Here is a 13,348-nt window from a genome sequence, read left to right on the forward strand (position 1 = left end):
CAGCTAATCAGTGTTAATTTAAGCACGTCCACAGCTGAGGGTCTCAAAAATATAATATAAAAAGAAAGCTGCAGATGCACAGTAATGAGTATTAAGAATTCACTTGCTGAGAATTTCATGGTACAAATGAGGTTCCAGTTAAAGCAGCAATAAAACCACAAATGGGTATTTTATGAGAAACTTTGAAACTATGTAAAAGAGAAACTACCAAGTAGTTTAATCAATAAATAAATATAGCATAAATCACAAATGAGACAGGAGAATAAACAATAAAAACACAAGATGTTAAAACAAATTAGTTTACTACTGAAGAAAGTTACAATATTCAATAGTTTATTAGGATGAGAATCYTTCTAGCACAACAGGAAAAGTACCAGAAGCTATTTAATGTAATAGAGTTTAAAGGAAAAAATAATCAGTTTTAAAATATTCCATGTATTTCAGTAGTTTTTCTCTTTTTTCTGATGGGAGACTACAAGAGTGTTATGGTTTTAAAGAAAAAGATGCCAAATACCAGATTAAGACCTTCTAACTCATCTTGCTTAAATCAGTCCTCTTTAATCCATTCCGAAGAGTGAATATTTAACCTGCAAATGGATATGGTGGGATTCCTTTGACCCCTAGCCCAGTTATCTATTAAGAGAGAGAGAAAAAAGATAAGTGCAATAATCCATCACTGTAAAACATTTTTCTTTCACCACCAGATATCTTTTAATTTAGAAAAAGACTGTGCCCAATTTGATACCCTACTATATTTTGTATACTGCAGTCCGTCACAGCCAGTACTTTCAACCCATGCTATTTCTCCAAAGTTAAGTAATCACAGGCCATAGTCCATTCCCCCCAAAGCCTCTCCTCAGATATTACTAGGCCTTAATCCTGCAGTTGACAATGCAGCCTTTGGTACGCGTCTGTATGGAAGTGCAAGGCTTAAAAAAAAAAACAAAACAAATTAAAAAAACAAGGTGACATATCTTTTTAGGAGATAATTTAGTTATAACTAACTAGAGAGTAAATAAAAGATGCTCTTATCTGCCCTTGGTTAAGGCACAAAAAAAAAGTATTTACATATTTTTCTTGTAATAAAAAAAATTAAATTGTGTTGACAGAGGAAAGAGTAGCAAGAGGTTATGGCATAAGAAGTTTGCAGTATCAGCACTCTTACAAATTCTAAGCCAAAAAGTATTTTCATATCTCTAAAAACATTCATCTTTCCTCTCCTGCAATAGGAAGCAAAACTACGAGCAATAACTTAGCATACTATATGACTGATGTTCCATCACCCTCATCCTGCTTCCCACCACTCCAACTGTTTGGCTATCTAAATGAAGGACAGGGAAAAAAAAAGGCCTTCTAAAATGAAAGGAGAAAGAACTGTTCACCTTGAAAATCCCACCAGCCTGTGGTTGTCGTGAAAGCCAGTCTTTGTCCATCCCTTCACTGGCAGAGGTCACATACATTTCTGAATAATCCTTTCCTCCAAAACAGCAGGAAGTTGTCTTGTCAACAGGAAGTTTCACAGTCTGTATTCTTTTTCCTGGAGGAAAACATGCATGTCATTTCTGGTTCATCTGCTTACTATAGGGAATTTAAATAAATCATTGCAAATAGCTTCACACCAACAAATACCAGGCAGAGGGAGCTTCCCATGCTGTGTTTCAGCAGACTGATGAGAACCAGGACAGAGAGAAATCACACTTCTCTAAGTCACGCTGTTGTTGACGATGTATTATTTGGCAAGTTTCAACCTCAGTTATCGCAAATGAATCCTGCCCCAAATCCCTGTGAGCCTTCTAATTAAATGCTAAAATCTATAGCACAGACATTTACATCTGAGCTCATCATCTAGGCTGCCCATATAATCAATGGAAATGGGACATAATTTCTCCCTAAAATAGGTCACCTGAATCATGCCCCAGACCTGCTGACTTCCCTGCTTTGACTACAAAGGGAGCCTGGAGCAAGCAGAGATCATGCAGCTCTCCTACACCTCTACTGCCTGAAGTCAAGGAAGATGAATTACTAGATTTTCCTGAGATTTCAACAGACTTTCAAATCAAACTTGCATAAAATAGGGAACATGGGACACAGCTGAAGTTGACAGAACATTTAGAGCTAACATAAATAATATCATGCATTTATTATACCATCAAATAGCTACTGGCCTATGATATGAGTAAACAGACTGCCCCCAGCACTAAACCAAAGACTGTTAAGAAACCTTAGAGCGGAGTTTTCCAAAATTCCTCCTACAACTGGGCAGTATGTGCTTATACCATTAGGCCCATTTTATTTGCCTACAATTAAATTTCTCTTTCTGGAAATATACTAGGGTATCATATAGTTATAAGTCTCCTTACAAAATATGTAATTCCCCTTGCCCCTCATTTATGTGTGTACAAGGCTTTGTCCCCTTACAGTTACTACCTGTTTAATGGTGCATTGAAAGAGCAGGATAGTAACTTTAATACAGGGCACCCTATAAAGAGAAAAAAAAGCAAGCGAAATGCTTAGCCCTCTTTTTGGCCCTCTCTCAACATCTATGAGAGGTTTATGGTCAACTTCAGAGTGGAGCAGCATTTCTCAGGAGGCATTTGTCAAAGCAGCCTTGTCTTCCCTTTTATTGCTACAAAAGCTTTTGCTTTCTCCCAACAACTGTGCTTTTGTCTTTTGCAGTGAAGCAGCAATACTGCAGTGAATTGGCAAAAGCATAGACCAAGTGGCTTCATCTATACCGGAAAATGATGCAGGGCATAAGCACAGGTAAAAGCAGGGCCACCAATCATCCATATTATTAAGCCATTGGTGCAGTCCAGGCAAAATTTTGGCTCAGCCAACCTAGTTCAGCATGCCATGTCCTCAGGGCAGTTTGGGCTCTGTTTCGGTGTGGGAAGACGGCCCTGGCTGCGTGACATGAGTTACGGCTACGTGACGTGAGCTACGACATGCCACATGATGCAGGACTAAAGGACATTCTCTGAACTGTTTAATTTACTAGTAGGGGCCTAACAGTACATCCAAAAACATGGGATAGAGAGGGATGAGTGGAATTGCCTTTTTTTCACTGAAAACCCTGACAGGAGCATTGGATAGTATTAAACTGTCTTGCTTTTAATCACAAAATAAATAAAAATAGAAAGCAGGTCAACAGTGGTGAAAGAGACTTTTATGTAATAGCTAGGACAGTTTGAGGACTTAGGGATATCTGATGATGTATAATAAGTGTATTTGGCATTAACCCACAATGGCCAAAATAAAAAAATTGAACCCCTCAGTGTAATGGGATTTAGACCGGCAGAGATTATTTGCATGCCTGGTTACCTGTTGATTGCCTGAGAAGAGCAGATCTTTCAAAATATGTGGAATATTGGGAGAAAAAAAGACTTATCTGTTGCTTGGGAGAGACAAGGACAAAGTATGAGACCTGAGACACAGCTCCCACCAACTGGCTCTAGCAGCACTTTGTGGTTATCCAGTCAGCTGGAAACGGAAGGATTACATGCCTGGATAGGTGACATAAAATACTCCAGAGGCCACCCTAGAAACTGGCTGACACCAAGTCTGGGAGAAAACAGGGGGGAAGGACGATTAAAGGGAGAAAACATGCACTGTTAGGAGGACAGGTGTGAGCCCCAGAGATACTGTATTTGCAGAGAGGTCTCAGCAGAAAAGAGCCCTGAAGATATTGTTTACAAAGCTCTAAGATGAGAAACATCTTCCCGCAGACTCAAGAAAAGATGCACCTGGATGCTCTGAAATTCACCTGAAGTACTCATCTGTGCTCCATTTCTATAGCAGAGATAACCTTAGCAAATCTTGTGGACCCCTTACACCCAAGGACTATAAAATACATTTATAAGGAGGAACTGGAAGATATTTAACTCCTAATTAAAGGATGTGACAGCACAAAACTAACAGATCATTAAGTGACTGGAAGGTAAGACCAAACTTGGCAATATGAAAGTTCAGACATCACTTTTGAGCCCTCTGCACACCCAGCAGGGTCAGTCATCACAGCCTGCAGCTCATCCTGAATCCAATGACAGCTGTCCAGCCAGAAGTGCCTTTAAAAAAACCTGAAAAGCCACATTATCCTGAACTAATTCCATTACCTCAAAAACTCTGTTTAGAAAAGATGCCAAATAAACAAATTTCCTTGACCAACCCCCTAAAAACATAATTCAAGCTTTGCTATCAGTGAAAACCTGAAAATCCCTCACATGCTTTAGATGAGTTCTTTGTCATTGAATACATCTGCAACTGGCTAACAGTAATGCAAGCCATGCTTGACAGCTATTATGCATTAAAAGAGAGGTCTTCATGAAGTTACCTTCAAACCTGTCTGGATAGTTTCCTTAATTAGTTAGAGTTCACTCAGAATTCAGCAAACTACAGATTTTACATATTACTTGAAAACAGCACAGAGAGGGCAGATGAGCTTGAATTGTTCACAAAAGAAGGTGGCTCCTTTGGAAACGGACACTTGGCCTGGGAAACTTCTTGCTACCATCTGCTGCAAATGCTGGGAATCCTGCACGGGCTCGAGGGGAGACAGGACAAGTCCACGGAAGAGAAACCCACCAGGAGTTACTAAATATATTAAAACCACATCCAGCTCAGAAAGCCCTGAGCTGAAGATAGCTGGAGGCTGGGTATGCATTACGGAGATGTACTCTGTCTGCTTTCCCTCTTATTACACTCTCCCTATGCATCTGCCTACGGACCCTGTTCCCATTAGCTTTCCCTTAAGAAAACACTTTTCCTCCCTCCAAAAAGGGAGGAGGAAAGGCACAACAAATGAAAAAAAAGAAGAGGGCCAGTGGGGAAAAAGGTGAAAACAGGGAACCAGAGAGGACAAGTGGTAGAGCTCACTGCTCCCAGAGGGTATTCACAGGGCTGGTGAAGGCTGTCCAGGAGCGCTCTGCCCACCGAAGAGAGAGGACGCAGGACCACAAGGAAGCAGGGCCTTGGACGGGTACAAATAAAAAGACAAGGGGAAAAGCATGGCCTGAACTTCAGCTAAGAGGTTCTGGAGGAGTCAGAACAGATGCTGCCACCTGGCCTGCTCTGTTCACATGTGTGCCAGGGTCTTCTCCGTGCCGTGAGAGGCACGCAACCCACGAAACCCAGCCACTCCTACACTGCATTATGCAAACCTGTGCTGTTTGGGATCTGTCAAATTGCATTCCCACTCTCATCACCTGGCCCCTCGCAGACAGAGTGGTTTGGTCTCTCTGACAGGCCTTATAAGTGTTTTTCAACCAGCCTAAATCATGCCTGGCAGACCACCAAAGTTCAAATGTGATAGCAATGCATGACAGACTCAGACAATGGACACACTCAAAACATGACTGTGGGAATGACAAAATGCTGTGGGATTCATTAAATAATTTTTATGATTTCAATTACAAAATTTTTTATGGTGCAAATGATTTTAAACAATAAAAAAAGCACTGCTGGCATCAGTGTTATGTGGGACTTGTATTAACCTTGGTATACTGCCCAAAACAATACACCACACTAAATAAACAAGAAAAAAAAGGCAGAAGTCAACTTTGCCATTTCGTGGTTAATCCATTTTTTACCAATGATCTTAAATTTGGAAGACGCAAGAGGATGCTAACCCAAACAATTCACAAGAATAATGGTGAGCCCCTCAGCAACCTTACCTATTCCAACACAACAGAGGCTGAGAGCAAAGGAGACATATTTACAAGCTAAGTCTTAAGAGCAGGTAACTAGGATAGGACTTAATATTGCAAACAAAAAAGTAATGTTTAAAAAGAACAGATATACTATCTTTGTGTTGAGGGGAGCAAAAAGCTCTCGTCTTCATTTTTGTTTCTTTTGTTTTTTAAATGCAGAATTCCAGTCCATCCTTTGCAAGGACTTACCTGCCTCAGGGTCAAGACGAATCACTCTCCCACCATCGTAACAGGCTACCCAAAGTTTGCCTTCTGTATCAATGCACATCCCATCAGGAATACTTTCGTCTTTTTCCAGTTTGTATATACTCCTACGGTTGCCTGCAGGGTAGAAAAAAAACACAACAAAATTGGGTGAGATATTTGTTAAAATTTTCATTGCTCACAGCCCGCCTGAGTTATTCTTACTATTATTTTCAAAAGCTGTGCTGAAGTCCTAAGTACTTTCAGATGAAAGAAATAGTTGGATTATCTCTGCTGCCTCATTTGTTTCCTGAGTTTCTCAGCATGAAAGCCTGTAGAGAGGTTTCTATCCAGTGAAAGTATAATGCTTATTCTTGGTGTTCTTTTCTAGCGTATCACTCATGCTCCCCACTTACAAATTAAATGAATAACTGAATAAATTAATTGTATAGATAGTCAGAACATTAATTACTTTTATAAAAGCAGTTTGGATCACTTCAAGTATGTGTGTGTCTCAGTCAAACGGAGAACTGGAGACTTTTCAGCCAGATTGCTGGAACACACAAAAAACCACTATTCCAACACGAAACTGACCTTCAGATACATAAACTGAGAGTTTATATAAACACAGAGTTAGGAAAAGCACTGACTTCAAAAGCATACTGTCAATTTAAAAACAAACATTTCTATCTGAACTTTTATCCACTGTTATTAAGGAAGATTAAATCCAACTTTCCAACATTGTTTACTTCATGCTCTGACAGCTTCAGTGTTTCTCATATGTAGGAAGATTTTTAATGAGTTTCCTTTGTGCTCCTGGGGATTGCCAGATTGCCCACAGAAAAAGGAGACGGGAGGAGAGAGAGAAAGAGAGAGACAGAAAAAAACATCCTACTTCCTAAAGAAAAATTCAATTGTAAACCATAAACATAGCAGAGAGACATTGGTGCAAGATGCTACACCTAAAACAACTTTAAAATCACAGTTTTAAAACTAACTCAATTTCAAATTGAGAGGGTTCTTTCAAAGCTAAATGCTGCAGTCCATGTACTTAAAAGCAAATTATTAGTCCAAGCTGCTGGAATTTTTCTTTTGCCCAAACTTGCAGAAGCCCTTAAGGGTTTGTTTTGTTTTAAATAAATGAAGGAAGAGTTCTGAATTGCTGTTTTCCAGCTGTTGCTCAGCACTGTCTGCAGGATCTTCATTTAAGAGCTTATATTTTAGAAAACAAAATAGAGTGAAAAAAATCTAAAGAAGCCTAGCAGCAGTTTTGTAAAAGACATACTACGAGCTATTCCTGTTACTTTGCCTACTCTGTCAGTCATAAGAAATATGCAGCCACAGAAATCTAACCATACAGAAAACACTCTGCCCTTTTTACACAGGAAGATCAGATATGCATTGTGTTTAGTTACAGTATTCCAGATTACCACTCAAACTCCAACACGCATTTTAAATACTTTATAATATGGCCAACAGCCTCTGACTAGTTTGAACTAGGAGCCCATGCAGGCACAGATTAATTTCAGTATGGTTTCTGTTGTTTTGTCCCAAGAAGGATACTGAAGAAGTGATCCCGAAGCACAGATCATAATTCATCATCTGTATAATAACTGGAATGAAAACAAGCATCCTAATACTTAGGCAAAAAATAATTATCTTAAAATGCAATGATTCATACCAATTTTTCCAGTTTGGAGGTCATAATCAAAGGCATCCACAGAGTAGGACAAGCTATCAATATAAAAGAAGGTTTTGTGATCCAGTGACCAGTCCAGCCCATTAGAAATGTCCACATGATCGAAGTGCTTCACTACCGAGAGGTCAGTGAGAAGCGCATACAGAGAGCCCTGGTGTCTTTCCAGCACGGCAGGTCGAATCTCCTCAGCCATCGTACCTGGGGGCAGAGCCAAGGGGGAAAAAGCAGGTTCAGAGCGAATAGGTTCTCCCCCGCGTCAGGCGGGCAGCCCCTCGCTATGGCCATGCCCATTGCTGCCAATGCAAGAGGGAGCTGTGGGGGGCTTCAAAAATTCAGGGGAGAATTTGAGTTAAAAACAAAAAAGGAAAGGTAGATTTCAAAAGTGCTTGCATTTAGCAGAAGATGACAAAAAAGAAGTCTCTGCCTTTTGTTGAAGCGTGGTAGAAACGGTGTTCAGAGCGAATTCTATAGAACATTTGATTCAGTCACGTCAAGCACTAAGAAAGGTGTGGTCAAAATATAACTTCCATATATCTTAGCATTTTGTATAGTAACGCCATCGGGAAAAGTTTCATCATCCTCTCTCAGAAGTAGTCTTACAAAAGCCTTTTTGAAAACAAATCTCATCTTTGTGACTTAGGTTGTCAGTTTGAACTGGTTTTTGGGAGGCTGGGCAACAGGAAGCCTGGGAACCTAAATACAGGGCAGACACACAGAATAGTGTTTTTAAAACTAGGAAGATAGAATCACAGAATCGCTGAGGTTGGAAGGCACCTCTGGCAATCGTCAGGTTACTCAGGGCCGTGTCCAGTCGGGTTTTGAGTACCTCCAAGGAGACTACACAAGCTCGCTGGCCAACCTGTTCCAGCGTTTGAACTGAAAAAAAGTTTTTTCTTATGTTTAAATGGAACCTCCTGTGTTTCAATTTGTGCTCATAGCCTCTTGTCCTGTCACTGGACATCTCTGAGAAGAGTCTGGCTCTATCTGCTTCACCCCCCTCATCGGGTATTTATACACACTGATAAGATCATCCCTGAACCTTCTTGAGGCTCAATATCACAGTTTTTCAAAACACTATCTATAAGTTTTGATTTATGATGAACAAAAAGTATGATATCATAAATTTCTTACTGGAAAAATATTTCTACTGGCACTTGGCCAGCATTCAAAACAAACAGGCCAACAGGGAGGAGACAAGGACAGTACATTAAACTAAGCAGGCTCTGAAAAGCAGATCTCCTTTTAAAAACATAGTTCTAATAAGATGGTGACAGGTGTTTTATATAAATTTATAACTGGAATTAAATTCTACTTGAAGACAAAAAGGTCCCTACCACTTAATTAGGAATGAACACTTGCTGCATCTACCACTGCATGCAGACAGCAAAACCTAATGGGAGGAGCAGGGCAAACACTGAACAGGATGGAGAAAGGAACTGCATCCATCATACCTGCAAAATACCTTCCTGCAGGATCCACTTTCCCATCATTGAATCGGTTGTTTGGTTTATCCTTGTCAACCTGAGTAATGGTGGTTACCAACTGGTCTTTCCATTTCAAAGCAGCAAACCGGGTTCCCAGGGTGATGACATAATCCCCAGATTTCCGGAGAGCCACGGAGCTCACAGGAGCATCTAGAAACAGGATGAAATGGAAAGGGGAAGAGACGTATGTACTATAACAGTATGTTTCTTTTCTGCTTACCTGCTGTTTGCTCTAGACAGGCAAGCTGGCACATTGAACTCAATGAGTGGGATCACAGGCATGAGAAACAACCTACTTCTGTAGCAACAAAACTAAATATATATAAATTGATCCTTGTGTGTCACCTTTAAGAGGTTATACTTAATGAAAAAAAAATGTAGCTATGAAGAGAATTACCAGTTYGGGACACAAAAACTCAAGATCCTTGACTACTACCACAGCTTCCAGGAGCAATAATCGTTACCAGCATCTGATTCTGCTAAGCGCTTTAAAAATCATAAAAAGGGGGACAGACACAGGGCATGTACACTTTGTAGAGTGGGATGCTGTGCAGGGCCCACCCTCTTTCAGGGGAAAATCAATGGCCACAAGAGCTCTGGAGCTGTAAAATATGTACAGTGCAGCTCCTTGATAACTCAGTCCTGCAGAGTTGCTCAGTGCTAACTCACGGACCAAGTAAGTTATCTCAGCACTGAGATGGGTCACGCTACGTAGGGGAGCCATCTCCAAGATGAGCCTCTGCACTCTGCTGTGCAGTTCAGGCATGCCTCTGGCAGCACCAAAACACAGAAAAAGGATGAGCAAAGCACACACTAAGGAGTGGCAGAGCTTTCCAAGAGTTTAAGCAAAGCAGAAAATTAGTAAATGCTTCATGGTTACTCATTTGAGCTATTATGCAGGTAAGTCTCAATTATAGGTTATTATAAAGGAATTAGTTAAAAAAAAAAGAGAGAGAGAGAGAAAGAGAGAGAAAGAGAGAAATTAATATGAAAACAACATTTATATACTATCTACATGCTATATGTGAAACAATAACTTTAAATAGAGCAATAAAACCTGGGATAGTATTTAACGGACAAGACTTAGGAATATGCATGACACTAATCTCCAATTTTTTAATTAGAAACAAAACATTTCTTGCATTTATAGCTTTGCAGTGATGTAATTAGGTAATAGTTTCATGAACACCTATAACTGCCATATGCCAGCACTGTCACTAAAAAGGAGCTGCTCTTTTCTGGCTATTTGCTCCCACCCTGTGAAGCCCCTTCATTTTGCAGCCCCAGCAGTGGTGTCACCATGCTGGAGACTGAACACAGACGCTGCCCAGCTGCACACGTGCTTGTGCTAGCACATGGGGAATGGGGAGCAGCATGACAGCAAGAGCCGGTGAGGTGCAGAGCCACTCCTGACAGCCTCGACACTGCGACACTGTCGAAAAGGATTTATGAAGCCCCGAGCCTCATCTGTGACACTGCAGCCTTGCTTTCCAGGGAGGACACACACAGCTTTTAACATGTCCCTGCTGTGTTGAAGCAGGGATGCCAACGGACCTGTTAAGGCCTGTGAGGAAGCGTATGTGCAGAGCGGGCAGTGCAAAGCACTGGGCGCCAGCACAGCATCCACGGGCTCCCTGGCACTCAGTGTCCAGGCAAGGCAGCGGGAGGAGGGCAGGGGACAGCTCTGTGATGCAGGATGTCACCTGAGACGCACCGCTAATTCCAGGTTCAACTCTAATCATTCCTTCGCTTAGAGACATCTGAACGCACTGCTGAGACAGCCGGTGATCTGGGCTCATCTACGCTGGGTGAGCGGGTGCCACTTTTTTTTCCCATGCCAGCATAGACAGGTTGGCAGAGTTCCCTCAGTCATACTGTGGCACCTGCCAAAAGAAGTCACATTGCTGCTCTTCCAAATGCCAGTAATTACAGAAAAAGCATTTTTTTCTGCCAGTACAACTGTACCAGCAGTAGGGGCTTTGTCAGCAAAGCATGGGAATGCAACTCTCTACTTGCTCTCCCAGCAAAGCACCTGGGGACACAGCAAACACCTGGGGACATGACCTGCAGGAGCTGTCCCAACCGGGAAGCCCCCAGGGGGAGCAGCCCCCAAGCGCAGCAACCTATATCCTCCTGCCCTCCTCTCCTTGCAGGCACCAGTCCCTCATATGCTCCTGTCCACTGCAAAACAGCTCCGCACTTCCTGGATGCAGCACCCCCAGGGACGAGAAGACGACCAGGCTAGAAAGATGGATGCAGCCACCCAACTGTTGCCTGCACAAATACAGCGCAAAGGAGCATGTGAGCCCATGCACCCGGCTCAGCCCACAGCCACTGCAGAGGGGTTCATTAAGCGGGATCCACAGGAACCAAGTTCGCTTGCCATTTTATGCCAAACAGAAAACCAACCRCAAGGTCCCTCACTGTTACAAGTGTAATGGTATAACAGTGTAATGGTACTCCCTGTGGAGTAGAAAAGGCCAATTTGAAGCTGTTGTTAACCATGGGCTTTTCTTAATTCTCTATAAGGTTTAGCAGTGCATAATTTTTCTCTCAGTTTCCACTTTGGACATCAACCCACTATTTTAATCATGTGGCACTCTGGGTGTTTTTTTTTTGTCTTTAATCATGGTATTCCCAAGGCAGAGCCATTAATTATGACCATTTTATTACTAAACAGAGAAAAAAGAAGCAAAAAAAAAAAAAAAGAGCAGCTACTTCAGCTACTATCCCGTCTATGTCTCCAGAGAAATCATGTAGAAGAGATTACACCTTTAAGAGAAGGTCCAAGTTGGAGGAAAGGAGGAATAGGGTGGGAGGAAGAAGCACACTCTTCCAGCTAAGGCAAGAAGAAACAAGTCTGGAAAGCCACATTTCCAAAATTTGCATCAGGCCCTCTTTCATTTAAAAACTGATTTTGTTTCAGTGCAGAGAAGTCCAGATCAATTTATTGTGGATAATGTGAACAGTTTATGGTTGTACAAAAGCAAGTGATTTTCACCAGGTTTTATTAAACATGAGAAATTATTAAAACCTGATTACTTATATAAACCATCTAAGGAAATTTCTTGAGAGACAAATAAACATTTGCAGTATTACATTCAGAAGTAAATCCGCAACTCCTTCTTTATGAGGGCTAGCACACACCTTCCTTTCTGGAATAAACACCTAAATTATTCAGACTGTAACCGATGACTCTGTTACCTTAAAAAATATCATCTTCTTAAACAGTTAGGCAAAATCCTCACCCAAAATTATATTGAAGAAAAAGTTACGGGCAATTCCTCGATGAAATCTGTAACAAAACTCTCACAGATATCAATGATAGAGAACAAGTGTATTGGCAAACCTTAACCTCTGGGACAGAGAGGAAGCAAAAGATAGTGGGCTACAAACAACACATGGGACACAGGAGCAGAACAAATGTAAGCAAATAACATTAAGTCATAGGAAAAGTCCTCAGGACTAAGCCTGGTCAGTTCCTGTGGTTAGTTTCTGTGAACAGCACAAGTTCCTTGGCCTAGGAAGGACAGGTATGAGGGAATGGTCTCCTCCCACTAAAAGATGTTCATTATACAGCTTTTACAGGATGTAATTGCATCAAGTATGTGAGTCCTGCCCATATTTTACAGGAATACGATATCAACTCAGGATGCACAACTCATAGTTTCAGTAGAATATTCTTTAGCAGTTTCTTACCCACAGAAATAGCTTGCACTTGCTTGGTGAGGGAATTCCACTTGCAAACCTTTTTACCAGTGATGTCCACATACAGGAGCGAGTTCTCCTTTTCATTCCAGACAGGGGATTCCCCAATCTTGTGATTCTCATTAGCAACACACTCAATCTTAATGGATGACATGCCTGAGGGGAAAATAATTTCAGTTTTACATAAATCTGTAAAGAGCAAGCATGCATAAAATTAAGCCCAAAATTTTAAGGCTAAAAATAAATATTTGTGTTTGCATCCTGTTTAAACATGTATTTTCAATCTACGAGTTTTTGTGGTAAAAAGCATAAATCAACAGATAAGTTTATTTCTGATTATACTGATAGGTTCACACTCTTTTGACTTCTTAATCATGTCTAAAGTCGTACCAAAAAAACCCCCATAAATGCATTAAATCTATTTAACCGTGTCATGACACCGTCTTTCTCCTCCTGCACTTGATGGATTATTTAAAAACACCTGTCAAAACGGGGGGGCCGAGAAGAGGCAGGCAGGCGAGGGGGCCACGACGAGGGCGTGAGCAGACCTAGGCTACTGCGGCCTCCCC

The 13,348-nt window shown here is 41.3% G+C and overlaps 1 protein-coding gene across 6 annotated transcripts in view; it reads right to left on the reverse strand.

The window, feature by feature from the left end:
- Positions 1-289: 289 nt before the first annotated feature.
- LOC112968239 (regucalcin) overlaps positions 290-13,348 on the reverse strand; it is a 24,270-nt gene continuing 11,211 nt past the window's right edge. For 4 of the 6 annotated variants that reach the window (XM_026070272.1, XM_026070274.1, XM_026070273.1 and 1 more), the window contains exons 2-7: positions 12,771-12,935; positions 9,039-9,221; positions 7,570-7,785; positions 5,895-6,026; positions 1,383-1,537; positions 654-929 (exon numbers count right to left, since the gene is read on the reverse strand). In XM_026070272.1, the coding sequence (XP_025926057.1) occupies positions 867-929; positions 1,383-1,537; positions 5,895-6,026; positions 7,570-7,785; positions 9,039-9,221; positions 12,771-12,933 (912 nt within the window). In that variant the 5' untranslated portion in view covers positions 12,934-12,935 and the 3' untranslated portion in view covers positions 654-866. Of the gene's footprint in view, positions 634-653; positions 930-1,382; positions 1,538-5,894; positions 6,027-7,569; positions 7,786-9,038; positions 9,222-10,785; positions 10,955-12,770; positions 12,936-13,348 lie in introns of those variants that run through there. The other 2 variants (XM_026070277.1, XM_026070276.1) reach the window with 2 other exon arrangements.

This window comes from Apteryx rowi, unplaced genomic scaffold (assembly GCF_003343035.1).
Source record: "Apteryx rowi isolate R43461 unplaced genomic scaffold, aptRow1 scaffold_308, whole genome shotgun sequence".
Classification (NCBI taxonomy): Eukaryota; Metazoa; Chordata; class Aves; order Apterygiformes; family Apterygidae; genus Apteryx; species Apteryx rowi.